General features: G+C 40.6%; 1 protein-coding gene across 1 annotated transcript in view; it reads left to right on the forward strand.

Annotated features, from left to right (window-relative positions):
* The window catches only part of il1rapl1a (interleukin 1 receptor accessory protein-like 1a), a 187,501-nt gene extending 179,190 nt beyond the window's left edge, over positions 1 to 8,311 (forward strand). The window contains exons 9-11 of the mRNA XM_028591960.1: positions 2,089 to 2,232; positions 4,216 to 4,386; positions 7,259 to 8,311. Coding sequence (XP_028447761.1) covers positions 2,089 to 2,232; positions 4,216 to 4,386; positions 7,259 to 7,980 — 1,037 coding nt within the window. The 3' untranslated portion in view covers positions 7,981 to 8,311. The remainder of the gene's footprint in view (positions 1 to 2,088; positions 2,233 to 4,215; positions 4,387 to 7,258) is intronic.
* The last annotated feature ends 7,222 nt before the right edge of the window (positions 8,312 to 15,533 follow it).

Raw genomic sequence — 15,533 nt, forward strand, 5'->3', positions numbered from 1 at the left:
TGTACCAAAAAAAATGTATTTAATTTTTAAATTAATTTTAATTTAACAGGACAAAGAAGACTTCATATAGCTCACTTTATACCCCAAAGACTTTACAGCACTCTTTTAAACAACATCTTTTTGTTTGCCCTTTCTGGTCCATTTTTTATTTCTTTTTCCATTCACGCGTGTGTTAACAATCTGTGCTTGAGCTCCATGTGGTTGTGCCGTTCTTCTCTACATGTGCTCCAGCAGCTGTGTAGCTATTTTGGCTCTCTAGCATGACTTGTCTGAAGCTCTTTTCATGCACTGGTTGTCACCCTGTAGGAAGAGGTAATTTGATGGCTGTTTAAACAGCAAATTGGTCCTAAGCTTTTCCCAACAGGCCAATGAGTTCAGCATACAATTACATTTTAAGTCTTTATCCGTCTGTCTCCCTGCTTTAATCTCCGTCTCTGTGACCGTCTTTTGTAGATGGCCCAATTCCTTTTGAGTGGTCTTTTTAGACTCAAGACAACTTCATTTAACTCTCTCTCTCTCTCTCTCTCTCTCTCTCTCTCTCTCTCTCTCTCTCTCTCTCTCTCTCTCTCTCTCTCTCTCTCTCTCTCTCTGTCTCTCTCTCTGTCTGTCTGACACATTATTCTGATGTTTATTTAATGTTTTCCCTCCCTGAATGCATCACTCATAAGCCCTGCAGCAGGTATGTGAATGCCTCTGCAGGCTGCCTTTCATTCCCTTAGAAGAAGGAGAGAAATGAAAAGAGAGAATTCCAAAGGGACGTAGTGGTCAGTGAAACATTAACAACTTAGAGAGGGAGGATGGTTATTAGTTAAAAACATTAAAGTTTTTAACACTGCTGTCTTTCTGTATTAGTTATGTTCAAAAATATCAAGGGCAATGTGCCTACTGATACAGAAAATCTGTCTTTATAAGTTAAAGGACTAGTTTGACATTTGGAGAAATACCCTTATTTGCTTTCTTGCCGAGAGTTAAATGAGAAGATCGATACCAGTCTCATGTCTGTATGGTGAAAATGAAGCCACCACCAGCAGCTGCTTAGCATAAAGACTGAAACAGTAACTTTACATCTTGGGTCCCAGATAAGTCTCCAGTTGTCATTGCACCCGGTCGTCAAGAAATAGTCCGGCTCATAACCCCACATAAAACCACATTGTGTCATTATTACACTTTGGTTTTTTTACAGAGTGGTATTATTTAGTCTAATATTAAGCCTTAAATTAAACCTGTTTGGGGTTAAATAAACTATCACTCGCTTGTGGGAAAGACGATTACTGAAAAAAAAAGCTTGCATTTAAAGTGAGAACATGCCACTGAAAGAAATGTAAAGGTATTTGCAATGTACATATCTGTGGTGCATTGCGTTTGCTATGGCAGCCATGCAGTGCTCCAGTTCACAGTGACAGAGATATAAGGTTAAATCTGTTCTGGCTGAGCCAACCAGGTAAATGCTGCTTTCATACACAACATAACTCATCCTTTCCTAAGCTAGGTCTCTGGGGAGATGGAGAGGAGATAATAGAGAAGAGAAATGAATGGAGAGACAAAGGGAGAGAAAAGAGAGGGTAGGAGAAGCGAGAGTGAGAAAGATGTATGATGGAGAGGGGAGAGAGTGACACGAGTAGACTGAAGCCTCTTGTTTTGAAAATGCCTCCATCCCACTATGTACGAGAGCCACAGTGCAGAGCTGTGTCATTGCTGTGCTCCTCCAAGGAAATGAGCCCAATTTCTCATCATCCCCTTCTTTATTTTCCATGTGTCTCCTTGCACTGTGCCCTCTCATTTTTATCAAAGTCATTATGAGCCTCGTGTCTCTTCCCCCTGAAGATTGATGCTGCTTCGCTCTGCAAATGCTGATGATTGTCCAGCCTTCCAGCAAATGTAAATGTGTCCTATAAGTGCCTCATGTTTTGACTTTAACAGGGAAATGAAGATGAAGAAAGACAACCTATGAGTCCAACCTGCTGCAGAAATAAGTCAATAGCTGTTTTTGTGTATTCATAGGACGTATGTGTATTCACCGTACTGTACCTTGATTATAAATATAGCAGTTATAAATATATTTTTTGGTCTGTGTGTCGTCCTCAGCAGAGCTCATGTACACCGTAGAGCTGGCAGGAGGGCTGGGAGCGATCTTGCTGCTACTCATCTTCCTCATCTCCCTCTACAAATGCTACAAGATAGAGCTGATGCTTTTCTATAGGAGGCAATTTGGCAGCGAGGACGTGGATGGAGGTAAAGACAGCACAAAGCATCACAACCAAATCCTCTCTCTGTTGCTGTCTGAAGAACTCCAACTTGTTCTCACTTATTTCACCAGGCCTTTCTCATCCAAAATAAGAAGTCAAGCGAGCATAGATGACTGTGTATGTGCCTGTGTTGGTTTGTTTTTATGGATGTGAATATGTTCTGTTTGTATACCCATGTGCATACGGTTGTTCTGACCCTCTATCAATAACAGACTCCCTGGTAGATACAAATGTCCTCTACTATCTCATTGACAGCAGCCCATTTCCTCTCTCTCTCTCTCTCTCTCTCTCTCTCTCTCTCTCTCTCTCTCTCTCTCTCTCTCTCTCTCTCAACTGTTGGTGTTGAGGTGCACGTTATTGTGCGTGTACATTGCTGCAATGGCTGCAGTGCATAGGGAAGAGAGGAGACAGTTTTTCAATTTGTTGCCCATTTAAAAAGAGATCAGTCTCAATATGTCATGGAGTGATGCCCACCCTCTGCTGTCGAAGGCCACATAGCAGGACATGGGGACCGGGCGGGCTCAAAGCTCCTTCCCCGAGCGACATATAGGGAGGCCTATAGGGAGGCCTCAAACTGCCTGAAATTCAAGCGCAACTTTTCTCTACAGTTAACTTTTGCTTCAGTTAACAATTCTTCTGTTTGTATCCCAATATATTCCCTTTTTGCTTTGTATTTTGACTGCTTTTTTTTTTTTTTTCAAAAATTCCGGAAAGACTGAACTCATTTTTGAGTCATTGGATTGTTTCTACAGAAGCATGAATTTTCTATTACACAATGTTTTGTTGACTCAAACTTCCAGTTATACCGTCAGGGACCCACAGACACAAGCTGTTTTTGATTTTCCAAGTTTGCTAGGTGGTTAATTTGAGGTTTGTTGCTAATTTGAAAGCAGTGTTTGATATTTGGATCTTATCAAGTGCAGCCCTGGCCTTTCCAGTGAAATTCAAAGCTAAGTCATTTCTCAAAGAGTTTGTGAAAAAGCCCCTCTTCCCTATTTGGCTGGCCCACAATTCCGTTTCTACAGAGCATAATGACTAGGACTCACTGAACATGTCACCAGTAGTGCTTTTTTTCCCATCGTCTATTTTCTGCCTTTTCAGTTCTTCCCACTGTCTTCTGGGAAATCATTTCGAGGTGGGGGAATAGGGTATTGCCTGGGTCTTCATTTGGGTATTTTTGTATCTACCCCAATTTATTTCTCATATACACTATATTGCCAAAGGTATATTGACACCCCTGTCCAAATGCTTTTGTTTACTTTTGATGTGTGGCTGTTTTGTTTTTATCCAGGCCACTTTGTTCCAATTAAGGATGCTTAAGCATGGTTTGGAGAAGTATTTTTCCTGTTTCAACATGAGCAAAGAGAGATTCAGAAATAAATGGTGAACTGGAACTTGATGAACTGGAACGTCCACTACGAGCCAAACCTTATCACCTAACATCAGTGACCAACTTTCCTAACACTCTTGTGGCTGAATGGGAGCAAATCACTGAATCTAGGTTCTGTGGAAAGCCCTCCTGGAAGAGTAGAAACTGTTAAAACATAATTTTACAGAAAACATACAAGTGATTGATTGGTTTGGTGTTTTGAATAAAAATGAATTTTGTGGTTGATGCAGAACAAACGCTATAATCAGTCTAGTATGAAAGTAAGTTTTACTGTAAAATGGTATGAAGTCAGACTCTAGACTACATTATATTAACAGTAATGCAGCATATCAATGAAAACAATGACCATTTTCAAAAGTCATCATTATAAATACTGACTTCTGCATCGATTTGGTTTTAATCAAATATGGGTGTAATGTTTAGGTGTCCACATAAATTTGCCCATCTAGTGTCATGTGTATGTGCGTTTTTTATTGTGCCATGAGGACATCAGGATATTGTGTCTTTTGAGCTGGATATCAATGCATTTAGTGCACCTTATTCATGTGCCACTCCCTGCTGTTTCTCACTGTGTTTCAGAAAACAAAGATTACGATGCATACCTGTCCTACACCAAAGTGGACCCTGACCAGTGGAGTCAGGAGACCAAGGAGGAGGAACGCTTTGCCCTAGAGATCCTTCCTGATGTCCTGGAGAAACATTACGGCTACAAACTCTTCATCCCAGATCGAGACCTCATTCCAACAGGAAGTAAGCACAGTGACGGTCTGTGTATACGTGCTTGCACACATATATATATGTTCATGTATCGTATTGTATTGGAGCGTGAGGGTATTTATAGTTGCTTGTACCCTGTAGTTGCTGCAGTGTGTGGCACATTTTTTACACTTTCTCATTTACTAGCAAGGACCACACCACAACAATGTGAGTTTAGCAGTTTAATGAAATGAGGAAGTATTGGATGTTGTGGATGGATGTGAGGAAGAGGATGAACGCGGAGGAGGGACATGTCCGTTTTGGACTGTCTGAGACGGATATATTGAAGGCTGGGAGAAGAGTCAACTGACTTGTTGCGAATGTAGAAGCGATATGCCTGAGATGACGAGCAACTGAGGACGTTATTGGTTTGAGCTGAGATGCCCAGTCGGGCTGCTGTGGAAGCTGTGCCGCTGCGAAAAGAATGGCTGGAATAGTCTTTAAATATGCCAGAAATGTGGAGGACTCTGTGAAAATGCGTGTGAAAACAGAATATAGTGGTCATTGTCCCTGTTTTGATGAGAAACAGTAGGTCTTGAGGGAAGGCTTTGGTGGCACACCTGAAACGTCGGAGGTGAGAGCGGGTTCTTGTTTTCGCAAGCTTTTGATTAGCATGTAAACGTGGGAATGAGAATGGAAAGAGCGTGGGTGATAAAATTACAGATAGACATGAAGTCTGAGAGAGTGTGTGGGGCAAGGCTGTTAAGGATGGCTTCTTTCAGATATTCAAAAGGTTTTGGAGCTAGTTGAAAGTGTGGAGCTAGTTGAATATTGAGGCTGAAAATGGTGGTACTGGTATGGGATGAATGTCGAATTCTGTGGCCAAGAGTCTGCATTTCTGAAACGAGTAGCGGGACAATAAATTAGAGGTGCTGTTGTGGTGAGCTGCACCAAGAATGAACTGGCGTTTGGCAGATGTAAATCTTCACATGAACTGCATGATGGCTGGATAATGAGATCATTCTACAACTGCTGTGTTATGGGAATGGAAGAGTATGGACTCCCTTAGACCATCAGTGTCCCCAAAATGGCATCTATGATGATGGGCTACAGCTCATGGAGCCAATGAAGGAGAGAGTGGACTGAAGGTTGTGGCAGATATTGGAAGTGACAGGAATGAAATGGCTGGAGGAGAATCGCTTTCAAACAGATCATTTCCTGAATCTAACAGATTGCTCTGCAGTTTGAGATCCATGCTGAGTTGATTCTTTGGTGTAATCAAAGGTAGCATTAGTCAAACTTTTTAGATTGATGCAAGCGTTTGATTAAGCAGAAGCACGGTGAGAAACAGGACAGGATGGGTTAACCAGTTATACAGTAAGTAGGCTTGACAGGTGATTAGCGGTGTGGTTGAGGCATGGCCCTGCTCCTGAGCCCAAGTTACAGTAACTAGTTAACTTCAATAATTTTAAATATTTGTTTGTTGTGTGTAATTTGTCTTCAGTTTTGTTTTTCACTGTCACTGTCTCGTGTTTCAATGTTTTGTGCTGTTTGGGCAGATTCAAGCAGAGTACATTCACACTCACAAATGAGAGGATAATTATTCCAAATTTCCAAATAATAGAAGGAAAAGGCAACATTTAGTCAAATACTATCGCCAAGAACCTATTGTTTTTTTACTGTCTAAAAGAAGACCATATTATTTCACACTGGCTATTCTAATATTATGTACAGACATGGAAATATGGTTTAGTGTATACCAGGAGCTGATATATTTAACAAATTTAGCATTCTCCCTGGTTTTCACCCATCCGTGCATTAATACATTTCCAAAAATTCTGTCTGAACAAATTCTCATGCGTGCTAACTGCTTAGTAGCTCGTCTGTGCCAGTGGTACACAGTGTGCTCTAGTTAGTAGTATTGCTGCGTGTTTGTAATGTAGGCTTCATGTGGAACAGATAAAACGCAAACATGTCCTAGTTGGTCCAGACAGAATTAAACATCAGTGGGAAATGTGTGAAGGCTCTGAGCCCTGCCGCCTCTTTCCTTTAATCAAAAGAAAATTGCCGCCAGCATCAGTGCCAAGCAAACTCATTGTAGATGAATGTCCAATCAGGGAAACATGATATGTGATTAATCATATGTGAAACAGAAAGATGAGTGAGGGAACTTGCGGCCACTTTTACGACTATGTTGAGCATGTTTCTGTGTCTGTACTGTGTTCTGCCTGTGACCTAAATGTTAAAATGTTTATGTTTAGGTCTCACCAATGAGCATTACCAGGATGAAACACGACTCTTTGGAGGTACTCGCCCTCAGTCTTTTCCTCTTGTATCAGCTGCTGTCATTTACCTGCTCCTAGGAAGTTTCAAAGAGACGCTTAGAGTGGCACTGTTGTGTGATCTGAAACATCAGGCCCAGTTCAGTAGCAGACACTCAGCTTAACCCTATAGACTGTGCAGCTTTATCAATCATTGCCCCCCATCTAGAGCCATTTAGTGCAGCGCTTAGCTTTGTCTGTGGGTCTGCCCTTCAGAGTACTGAATACAATGCATATAATAATACATTACACTGCACCAGAACAAAAGGTACATGTTCAACTGAACAAAGACCATCCTTTTATATATGTTATTTACACACATACAGTCCATTAATCTTTCATTTCACACTATAAACTGCAGACTAAATTAAGTGTTATTTGACCAAATACTGGAAGTGGACAGCAAAATAGCCACCTGTCATTGTCTTGTGTTTTGTGTCTGATGCTGTATGTTCATCCATCATTGTTAAGTGTTGTGCTCTTGTCCTCATTAAATCATATCTTTGGATCAAAACACACTGAATGTGCATTACTCAACTATTTTACTGCTCTCATGCATGTGTGTTCTTTTCTCTTTTTTTTTTTTTACCTCTTGTTTCCTGTAGCCTACATAGAGGACGTGGCACGTTGTGTGGACCAGAGCAAGCGCCTCATTATAGTTATGACACCCAACTATGTGGTGCGGCGAGGCTGGAGCATCTTTGAGCTGGAGACACGGCTGCGCAACATGCTGGTGACTGGTGAGATCAAAGTCATCCTGATCGAGTGTGCCGAGTTGCGCGGCATCATGAACTACCAGGAGGTGGAGGCCCTCAAGCATACCATTAAAACCCTTACTGTCATCAAGTGGCGCGGCCCCAAGAGCAACAAGCTCAACTCCAAGTTCTGGAAGCAGCTGCAGTACGAGATGCCGTTCAGGCGCACAGAGCCCATGCTCACCCACGAGCCGGCGCTGGACGTCAGCGAGCAGGGCCCCTTCGGAGAGCTGCAGACCGTCTCTGCCATCTCCATGGCAGCAGCCACCTCCACCGCCATGGCGACCGCCCACCCCGAGCTGCGTTCCTCTTTCCACAACACCTACCACACCACCATGAGGCAGAAACACTACTACCGCAGCTACGAGTATGACTTACCCCCAGGAGGGACCCTGCCACCTCTCTCCTCTCTGGGGAACCAGCACACCTACTGCAACATCCCACTGACACTGCTGAACGGACAGAGGCCTCCTGGGAAGAGCCGAGAGCACAGCCTGGAGGAAGCACACGCTAACAACGCCATGCTCCCTCTGCTGCCAAGAGAAACCAGCATCTCCAGCGTCATCTGGTAATGAAGAACATGCTCAGCATCGGCTGCAGGAAGATCAGAGCCAGACATGGCTGGGCTCCGTCTGGTAGCTCTTAGGAACACAGTTTATGGCCGTGAGTACGGCGAAAAATGTTTTGGATCTATTTGGTTCCAACCGTTGTTAACTGGCAGCAAGTGATGGAGATACAGCAGGATTTTGGACACAGTTTCCTTTGTTTTTTTCAAGTGGACAGCACCTCTGTTAGAGAGGATGTTTTCTATGTGGAACTACAGGAGATATAATGAAAACACTGTTTCATCTACTAGCGAGATACGGACTTGCAAGAACTCCACATTAAAGAACCAACACTCTACAGCAATTGCGTCCAGACTCACATACACACGCAAATGTGCATACACACAAACAAAAGGAAAACAGGGTCTTGTACATATATTTCAATTTATTTGTAGCATCAGTGTTTTCCTGTTTTGTTCTTTTGTTTGTTTTATTCAATCATGTTTGTTGCCTTCTCTACTGTAGGACTTTGCTTTAACTTGTTATACAGAGTTGTATATTTTAGTTTTTCACTTTTTAGTTTGATTTTTTTATTCTTATTTTAATGCGCTTGTTTGGAAAGCCAGTATGTCATGTACCTGCACTCTTGTGTTTTGTTTTGTTTGTTTTTAAATCTTTGTGTAGTTTAAGAGAACATTTTTTAACACTTTTGGAATTGCCTGGACATTTCAGGAGCTTCAAGGAGCTGAAACTTCTTTTTGTTTACCTGTAAAAGGTGTATCTAGTTTAAACAGAAACTCTCTTTTAAAAAATCATAGAATATGCAAAAAGAAGGAGGAACTGGCAAAAATATACCTTCCTGTGGGACCGAAAAGGAGGAGCAGTTGGGGGGCAGTGCTAGTCCTCTCCAATCAGATAGACCGATGGACTGGCAGGTCTCTCTCTTAAGCTTCATATTTTCTATCGAAACAAACAGCCTTGCTGTTTTAGAGTGATAGTGAAATGCCTCACCTTAAAAGGAAATCTGTAGATTATTTTAAAAAGAATTCTATTTTTATAACAGAAAAGAGTTTGCTTGAGATGTCATACTTATTTGCATTTCATCTACCATAGAAAGGGGATTTGTGTATAAGTGTTATGCTGGTTTTGTACACTTGCAATGTGGTTCCTGGTTTGTTAAGAGGTTATGGTGGCTTCTGAATCCCACATGAAAAAATATGTCCTCTACTGTTCTAGATTCAAAAGTAAAGCATTTTCAATGTTTTGGTTTATAAAACATAATATTATTCCCATCCTGATAATTACTTTGGTTCATTTGGATAGTTCATGTTTAAGGAAAGAAAAGAAAAAATTTGTGTTTTGAAAGACTTTTTAAATATATTTGAAGGTGTGATTTTTGAGTATGCATAGCAAATAGATATGTATTCTATATATAATATAGATATTTATATAAATATATAAACACGATTTTCACTTGGAAAGAAATGTCTATCTTTATAGAAACACAATCATTATCAGTTGCCCTTACTTTCTCACTGCACATTAAAAACATTGATTTCCTTTTGATGTTTTTCTTTTGTGTCCAACTTTGACCATTTGTTGACAGTTAATCAAGACTGCCTTATGTACTATTACACTCCTAAAAATCCACATTGATAGTCATTAGGAAGGATACTATAATGGCCAATATGAACAGGAGGAATGATTACAACAAGCAAAAAGCATTTTGATGTTCATATGAGCACCTGACTATTGTTTTAAGACAGATTTGAGGGAAAAAAATGAATCCGCCCTTTAAGTTCAATCAAAAACCATAAACAAACCTCTACAGGGAGATTATGAAATGTGCTTTGCAAACACTGAATCATGAGAGATTTACTGTACCAAAAGAGGAGGAGCTACGGTCCAATTGCATGTTTGGACTGTTTGTGTTCCTGTCTTCCAGTGATTTTCACATTACATAATATAACATTAACAAACTATTATTTACAGAATAATTTCAGTGCAGACTGCAAAGGAAAAAGGTCAACAATTAGACAGCATGCAATGACGGGGGTCATGATGGGAATCTCACAGTTTAAAGTCGGCTGATATGGGGGTCTCTGAGGCCTGATAGTCATAACACTCACTATACTATACTATATTTTTTTGTGTGTTAAAATTATATAGGGAGAGTGTGTTTTTCCCTGGTTTGACACTGGCTGGAACTTTTGTTGCATGGTATCCAACCTTGCTCTCTCCCCATGTTTCCTGTCCATCTCTCCTGTCAGATAGAGGCAGAAATGCCAAAGATAAAGCTTTTAAAAGAGTGCTGATAAAAGAAACATGTTGGCTTAAAGCCAAGGAGTCTCATTTGATGCATGCCTTTTGCTTGGCAACCTAAACACAATGGTGGTGCAGTGCTGCCAAACAGTGCCATCTTCTGGGGATTCATACTTCCTACAGGGGGTGTTTGTGATTGAACACTGGTAAACATAGAAACAGTAAGCAGATTTACTGATTATCTGTCAATCCCAGAAGAGAACAGAGAAAATGAGAAACTGGGGCAAAGAAGAAAAGACAGGGATATAGTTAAAATGAGATGAAGGGAGAAAGTGAGTGAAAGTGAACGTTTGTCACCATAAAATACAGGCTATGGACATTGTTGTTGCTGCCACGGTGCACAAAAGCAGCTGTACAGCTCAGATGACTACAGACTGTGAACACAAAGAAAAAAGCAGGTATAACTGTGTCAATAAAAACACAAATGAACCACAACCACTGGAATTTCCTTAGGCCTAATAAAGATGCCAACAGTTGGAGGCATGCGCACATGCAAGCACACACAACATGTTGTCAACCACTAGTAGAGCTGGTGTTGCGTGTTGGCAGCCTCCTGCCAGACAGCTGGAGTTTTTATTAGCAGACACAGGATTAATCGACTTTTTATTACCAAGAGCCATTAAGGACTTAATTGGAAAGAAAATCGGCCCCATCAAGAGGGAACATCTAGAGGAGATAGAGAGAAATAAGCAGAGATGGAAGTGTTTTTTTGGGTAGTTGTACTTTTATAAGGTATTTTTAGAAATCAGTCATTTTAATTTTACATAAATATTTTTTATCTCTTTTTTACTTGGAATAAAAGAAAGGAGCCAAATCCGCAGCTGCAGCAGAGAAAAAGCTGTTGGTGTCTCTGCCGTCCACACACTGCTCTGAGCCCCTAAAATCCTGTTTCAGTTTGAAAACTCAGGTACAGAAGAGGATTAGGGCCACGTGTGTCAGAATTCAGACTTTTTTTAAAGTCTAAAATTTATTTTTTGAATTATTTTTAAAAAGTCATTATGCTGACTTTAAATTCAGAATTCTGAGAATAAAGTCAGAATTCGTGGCTGGGTTAGTTCAGTGGGTAGAGCAGGCGCAAACATACTGAGAGGTTTATGCCTCGACGCAGAGGTCCAGGGTTTGAATCCGATCTGTGACGATTTCCTGCATGTCTTTCCCCTTTCTCACCTAGCTGTCCTGTCAAAATTAATGGTGGAAAAGCCCAAAAAAAATCTTTAAAAAAAAGTCTGAATTCTGAGATTAAAGTCACTTACTTTTTTAAAGAATTCTGACTTTAATCTCAGAACTCAATACATTTTTTCACATATGTCCCTAATGCAGCGTTCCGGACACAATTTTTTGCCCGTAAATTACGACTTCAAGTCACGACTCATGACTTGGTAGCGTTCCAGTCAAAGTCACGACAAACCCTTCTAGCTAGCGTTAGCGTTAGCTAGCGGCTACCTACCGTTGACGTTAGCTAGCGCTAGCTGATACTATCGATTTCTAGTCGGCAACATATTTTGGGCTTCATTTAATAAACATAACCTGTAGTACACAATCGTATGTGTATTGTTTTGATTACAGTGTGCGGAATTACTCTACGTTGCCTATGTCTATTTATTTCTATTTCTCCCTGTTAATTAAACATTGTTGTTTATGTGTCTGTGTGACGTCAAAACTGTAACTGGGAGTACAACGATCGGGTACGAGTTTATGAGTAGTAAGTTACGGGTTTGACTGCCGTTCCAGGGCACTTTCACGGGTAGAAGGTACAGGATAATTATTGCTAACTAAAATGATAGTTAACATTAGTAATTCAACTTAAACAGCTAATGTAAGTCCAAACTGAGAGCTTCTCTTGTATTTTACGGTAATTCCTCTACTGTGTGACAGTAAGTCTCGTGGTTATGACACAATCGTTAGCCTATTTTTACAAAAACGTCTGCTACAGAGCCATAACGTGAGATACAAGGTAATGGAGCCTTTTATACATTGTTGTGTTTCTTTAGAAATAAACAATGGACAAATAGAGTCTTTAAACACTTACACACAGATGTAAAGTTATTCGCTGTCAAAGTGACGTCAAAATGAATGGCAGTCAGTGGAATGCTAACGGGAGGTGATCGCTTTGTAGCATCAAAATGGAGGTTTGAGTTCTGAAGCAAAGCTTACCCCCCTGGTTGCGCCTTGGGAGACCTTTGGAAATGATGATGCAGACACCCATGCTCACTTGCTGATTGGGTCTTATCCATAGAAATAAAATGGATAGAAAGGTCATTCTCATTTGAATCAACTTAGCAGAATGGTTAGAGCGGCAGCCATTTTTATGTGTACCATTGCAATGGCAACGTATTTAAACAGACTTGCAAACCTCCCGAACTTTATACATCCATGCTCCCGAGCTGTGTCAGGCCGCTCTCCTCTAGGGGGAGTGTGACACACTTTACGGCCCCACTGATGTGTGTTGTCACCATGACAACTATGAGACTCGCCCTTTTGTTTTGTACTAATCAAATGACCACGGAAAACAGTTCAATGCCCGTTCTATCCATAGACATATATATTGTTTCTATCCTTTTTATTTCTACGTTATCAGTCACTTTCTTCCCTGATTCGTCACGCCCCTATCACGTGGTCATTTTCCAGAAGAAAACAAACGGCATCCGCATTTCCGCGGTTGATTCAAAATGGATAACGAATTACAAGCGTTGCTGACCTTGTTGTCGATGCTAGCAGCTGTTGTGCAGTTAAAATCTGCATTTTATTATGCTACTGCCTACATGCAAGTTATTTTGGAGCAAGTGACAATTGCTGTGTCAAGCGACATTATTATCCCTACACCATGCACATTTCCACTAGTGTACATTAATGATCTGTGATATACCTTTTTAGCCGTGTAGTATGGACGGAGATTAGGCTACTCTGAAACGGTGCTTGTAAGCTCATGAGGGCAGACATATTTTTACCCTTTTACAAAACGTAGTAGTGTGGATGAGGGACTCAACTTCAGTTGCGGTTTGCAGAGCCTCTTTCAGCTAAAAAATGTTGGGACCGAGAAGCTGAGTGGACTCGCTAGCCTATATGTTGCATTGAGAATAAACAGCAGAGAAGTCGAACCTGGAGCAGATTGTGGAGGATTTCATGGTGCCCAAGACCGGTAAGTACACATAAGTTGTGTGTGTGTGTGTGTGTGTGTGTGTGTGTGTGTGTGTGTGTGTGTGTGTGTGTGTGTGTGTGTGTGTGTGTGTGTGTGTGTGTGTGTGTGTGTGTGTGTGTGTGTGTGTGTGTGTGTGTGTGTGTGTGTGTGTGTGTGTGTGTGTGTGTGTGTGTGTGTGTGTGTGTGTGTGTGTGTGTAAAACCTGCAGCTATCTTTGCTTTAGTGTGTGTTTGCCACAGTGTCCTAGCTCTTCTCATTAATTGCTGGTCTGTTTCTGTGTAATTGTCTGAGTTTTTACCTCTTTCTTTTAATTTAAGGCATATTAATTTATAAGGCTACACCAAGGAAGGCAATTATGTAGCTGATATTCTATTAATAGATAATCATTGTTTTGGACATGTGTGTTTGTGCATGTGTGGACATGTGTACATTGACGTGTTAATGCACTTTATTTTATAGCCTAAATGTGGTCTTTAATAGGTATATCATATATCCTCATATATTTATTTTTACTGCCAGTAAACTCAAAAGTACATTTTAACTGACCTACTATCTAAGTATTTTTACTTGCACTTGAGTAAAACTTCTTTAAAGTAACAGTACTTGTACTTGAATCAAATACTCTACTATTAGCCTAGTCTTTCCATTCCTGTAAATAAGCATATCTTCAGAGCAAAGTCCACAGTGGTATGTGCCAGGTTGGCGTGCGTTTGTTTGTGCTTCTCAGTGTTGTCTTTTCCTGCAATGCCTCATCAGACCACCGGGAGGTGTGTGAGAGTTATCAGTGATTGTCTTACATAAACATCCAGTTGGTATCTCATGTTCTCGGGTTATTATTGTCTTGAACTCCTTCCTTCCAGTGTCATTTATTTTGTGCTGAATATAAATAAACAGCACAGAGGCAAAGCCATTGCTACTTTGAGGCAAACCCTGCTCTTAAACATCTTTTCATTGAGTTTTTGTTGAGACCACAATGTCATAAAAAAAAATAAAAATAGGCTACTGGAAAATCAGTGTATCTATATATTTTTTTTATTTTTCATAACTAACAAACTGCAGATGCTCTAGCAGATGAGGCTGCCAAACTTCTGAGTTCATAATAAATGTGAAGTGAAGGTTAATGGAAATATCCCTGACAAGCTTTACTCAATAAGACCTGTGGAACACCTCCATCAGACATATGAATGTGGCTGGTGATCTTTTTGATCCCATTAGTCCGTTTCACTCTGCATCAAAGTGCAGTTTAATAAGGTTGTTGCTTGCTGAAACTTCTTTGTGACTTTTGATTATTATACCTACCGCCCTTCACTCTCAGCCTCCTCTACACACACCCCCAGTCAGTTTGTTGCACAACTACTGACAGCAATTCTCCCTGTTTTAAGGTCTACCCAGGAACAGGAGGTCATTCGATGGTCTGATTTATACAAGTTGTAGCTATCTTTGTCCATCTCTTTCTTACTCATTTTCAATTCCTTTCCTTTATTTGGGTTAGGGTACAATCCAAAATTTAGCATAGCAGGCCACATCTAAATGTAAAATAGTAACCTTCTGGTCAGATTATTTTTGAGTAATTTTGAATGGGCCAATAGATAAAATATTTGCCCCATTGTTATACAGTGTTTTATTACTTTGATTTGTATAGAATGTGATGCCATTAGCAATATATCTGCATTTGCATTTGTGTGCAGTATCCAGATGCTTTTACTCTGCAGGATATTATAGACTTTTTTTTCTGGCAAATCTCCCATCCTTCCTCTAGATACTTTCTGCCAGGGGCATTTGTCTGCATCCACAAAATTCCACATTGCAATGACCAGAGTTGGAGAGAGAGTTAGAACATTACCTGAGGCACTTTTACCTGTGTGTGTTGGTGGATGGGGAGGGTAATGCATCGGCACAGCACAGCTGCTCCATGTGGTATGCTGTTGCACTCTGGTGGTCTAACATGGCATTTCACCAGTATTTTGAAGTCACAGTGCCACTATTAAACTCTCCACCTCACCTGCTGTACTGGACAGTATACAACTGTTGTGAGTAATTTATGATTTCACACTTGCCCCAGTGAAAAGTGTGTCAGTAATGACATAGCTGATATCACACAAGGACAGAAAAAAAGAAG

Source organism: Perca flavescens, chromosome 11 (assembly GCF_004354835.1).
Source record: "Perca flavescens isolate YP-PL-M2 chromosome 11, PFLA_1.0, whole genome shotgun sequence".
NCBI lineage: Eukaryota > Metazoa > Chordata > Actinopteri > Perciformes > Percidae > Perca > Perca flavescens.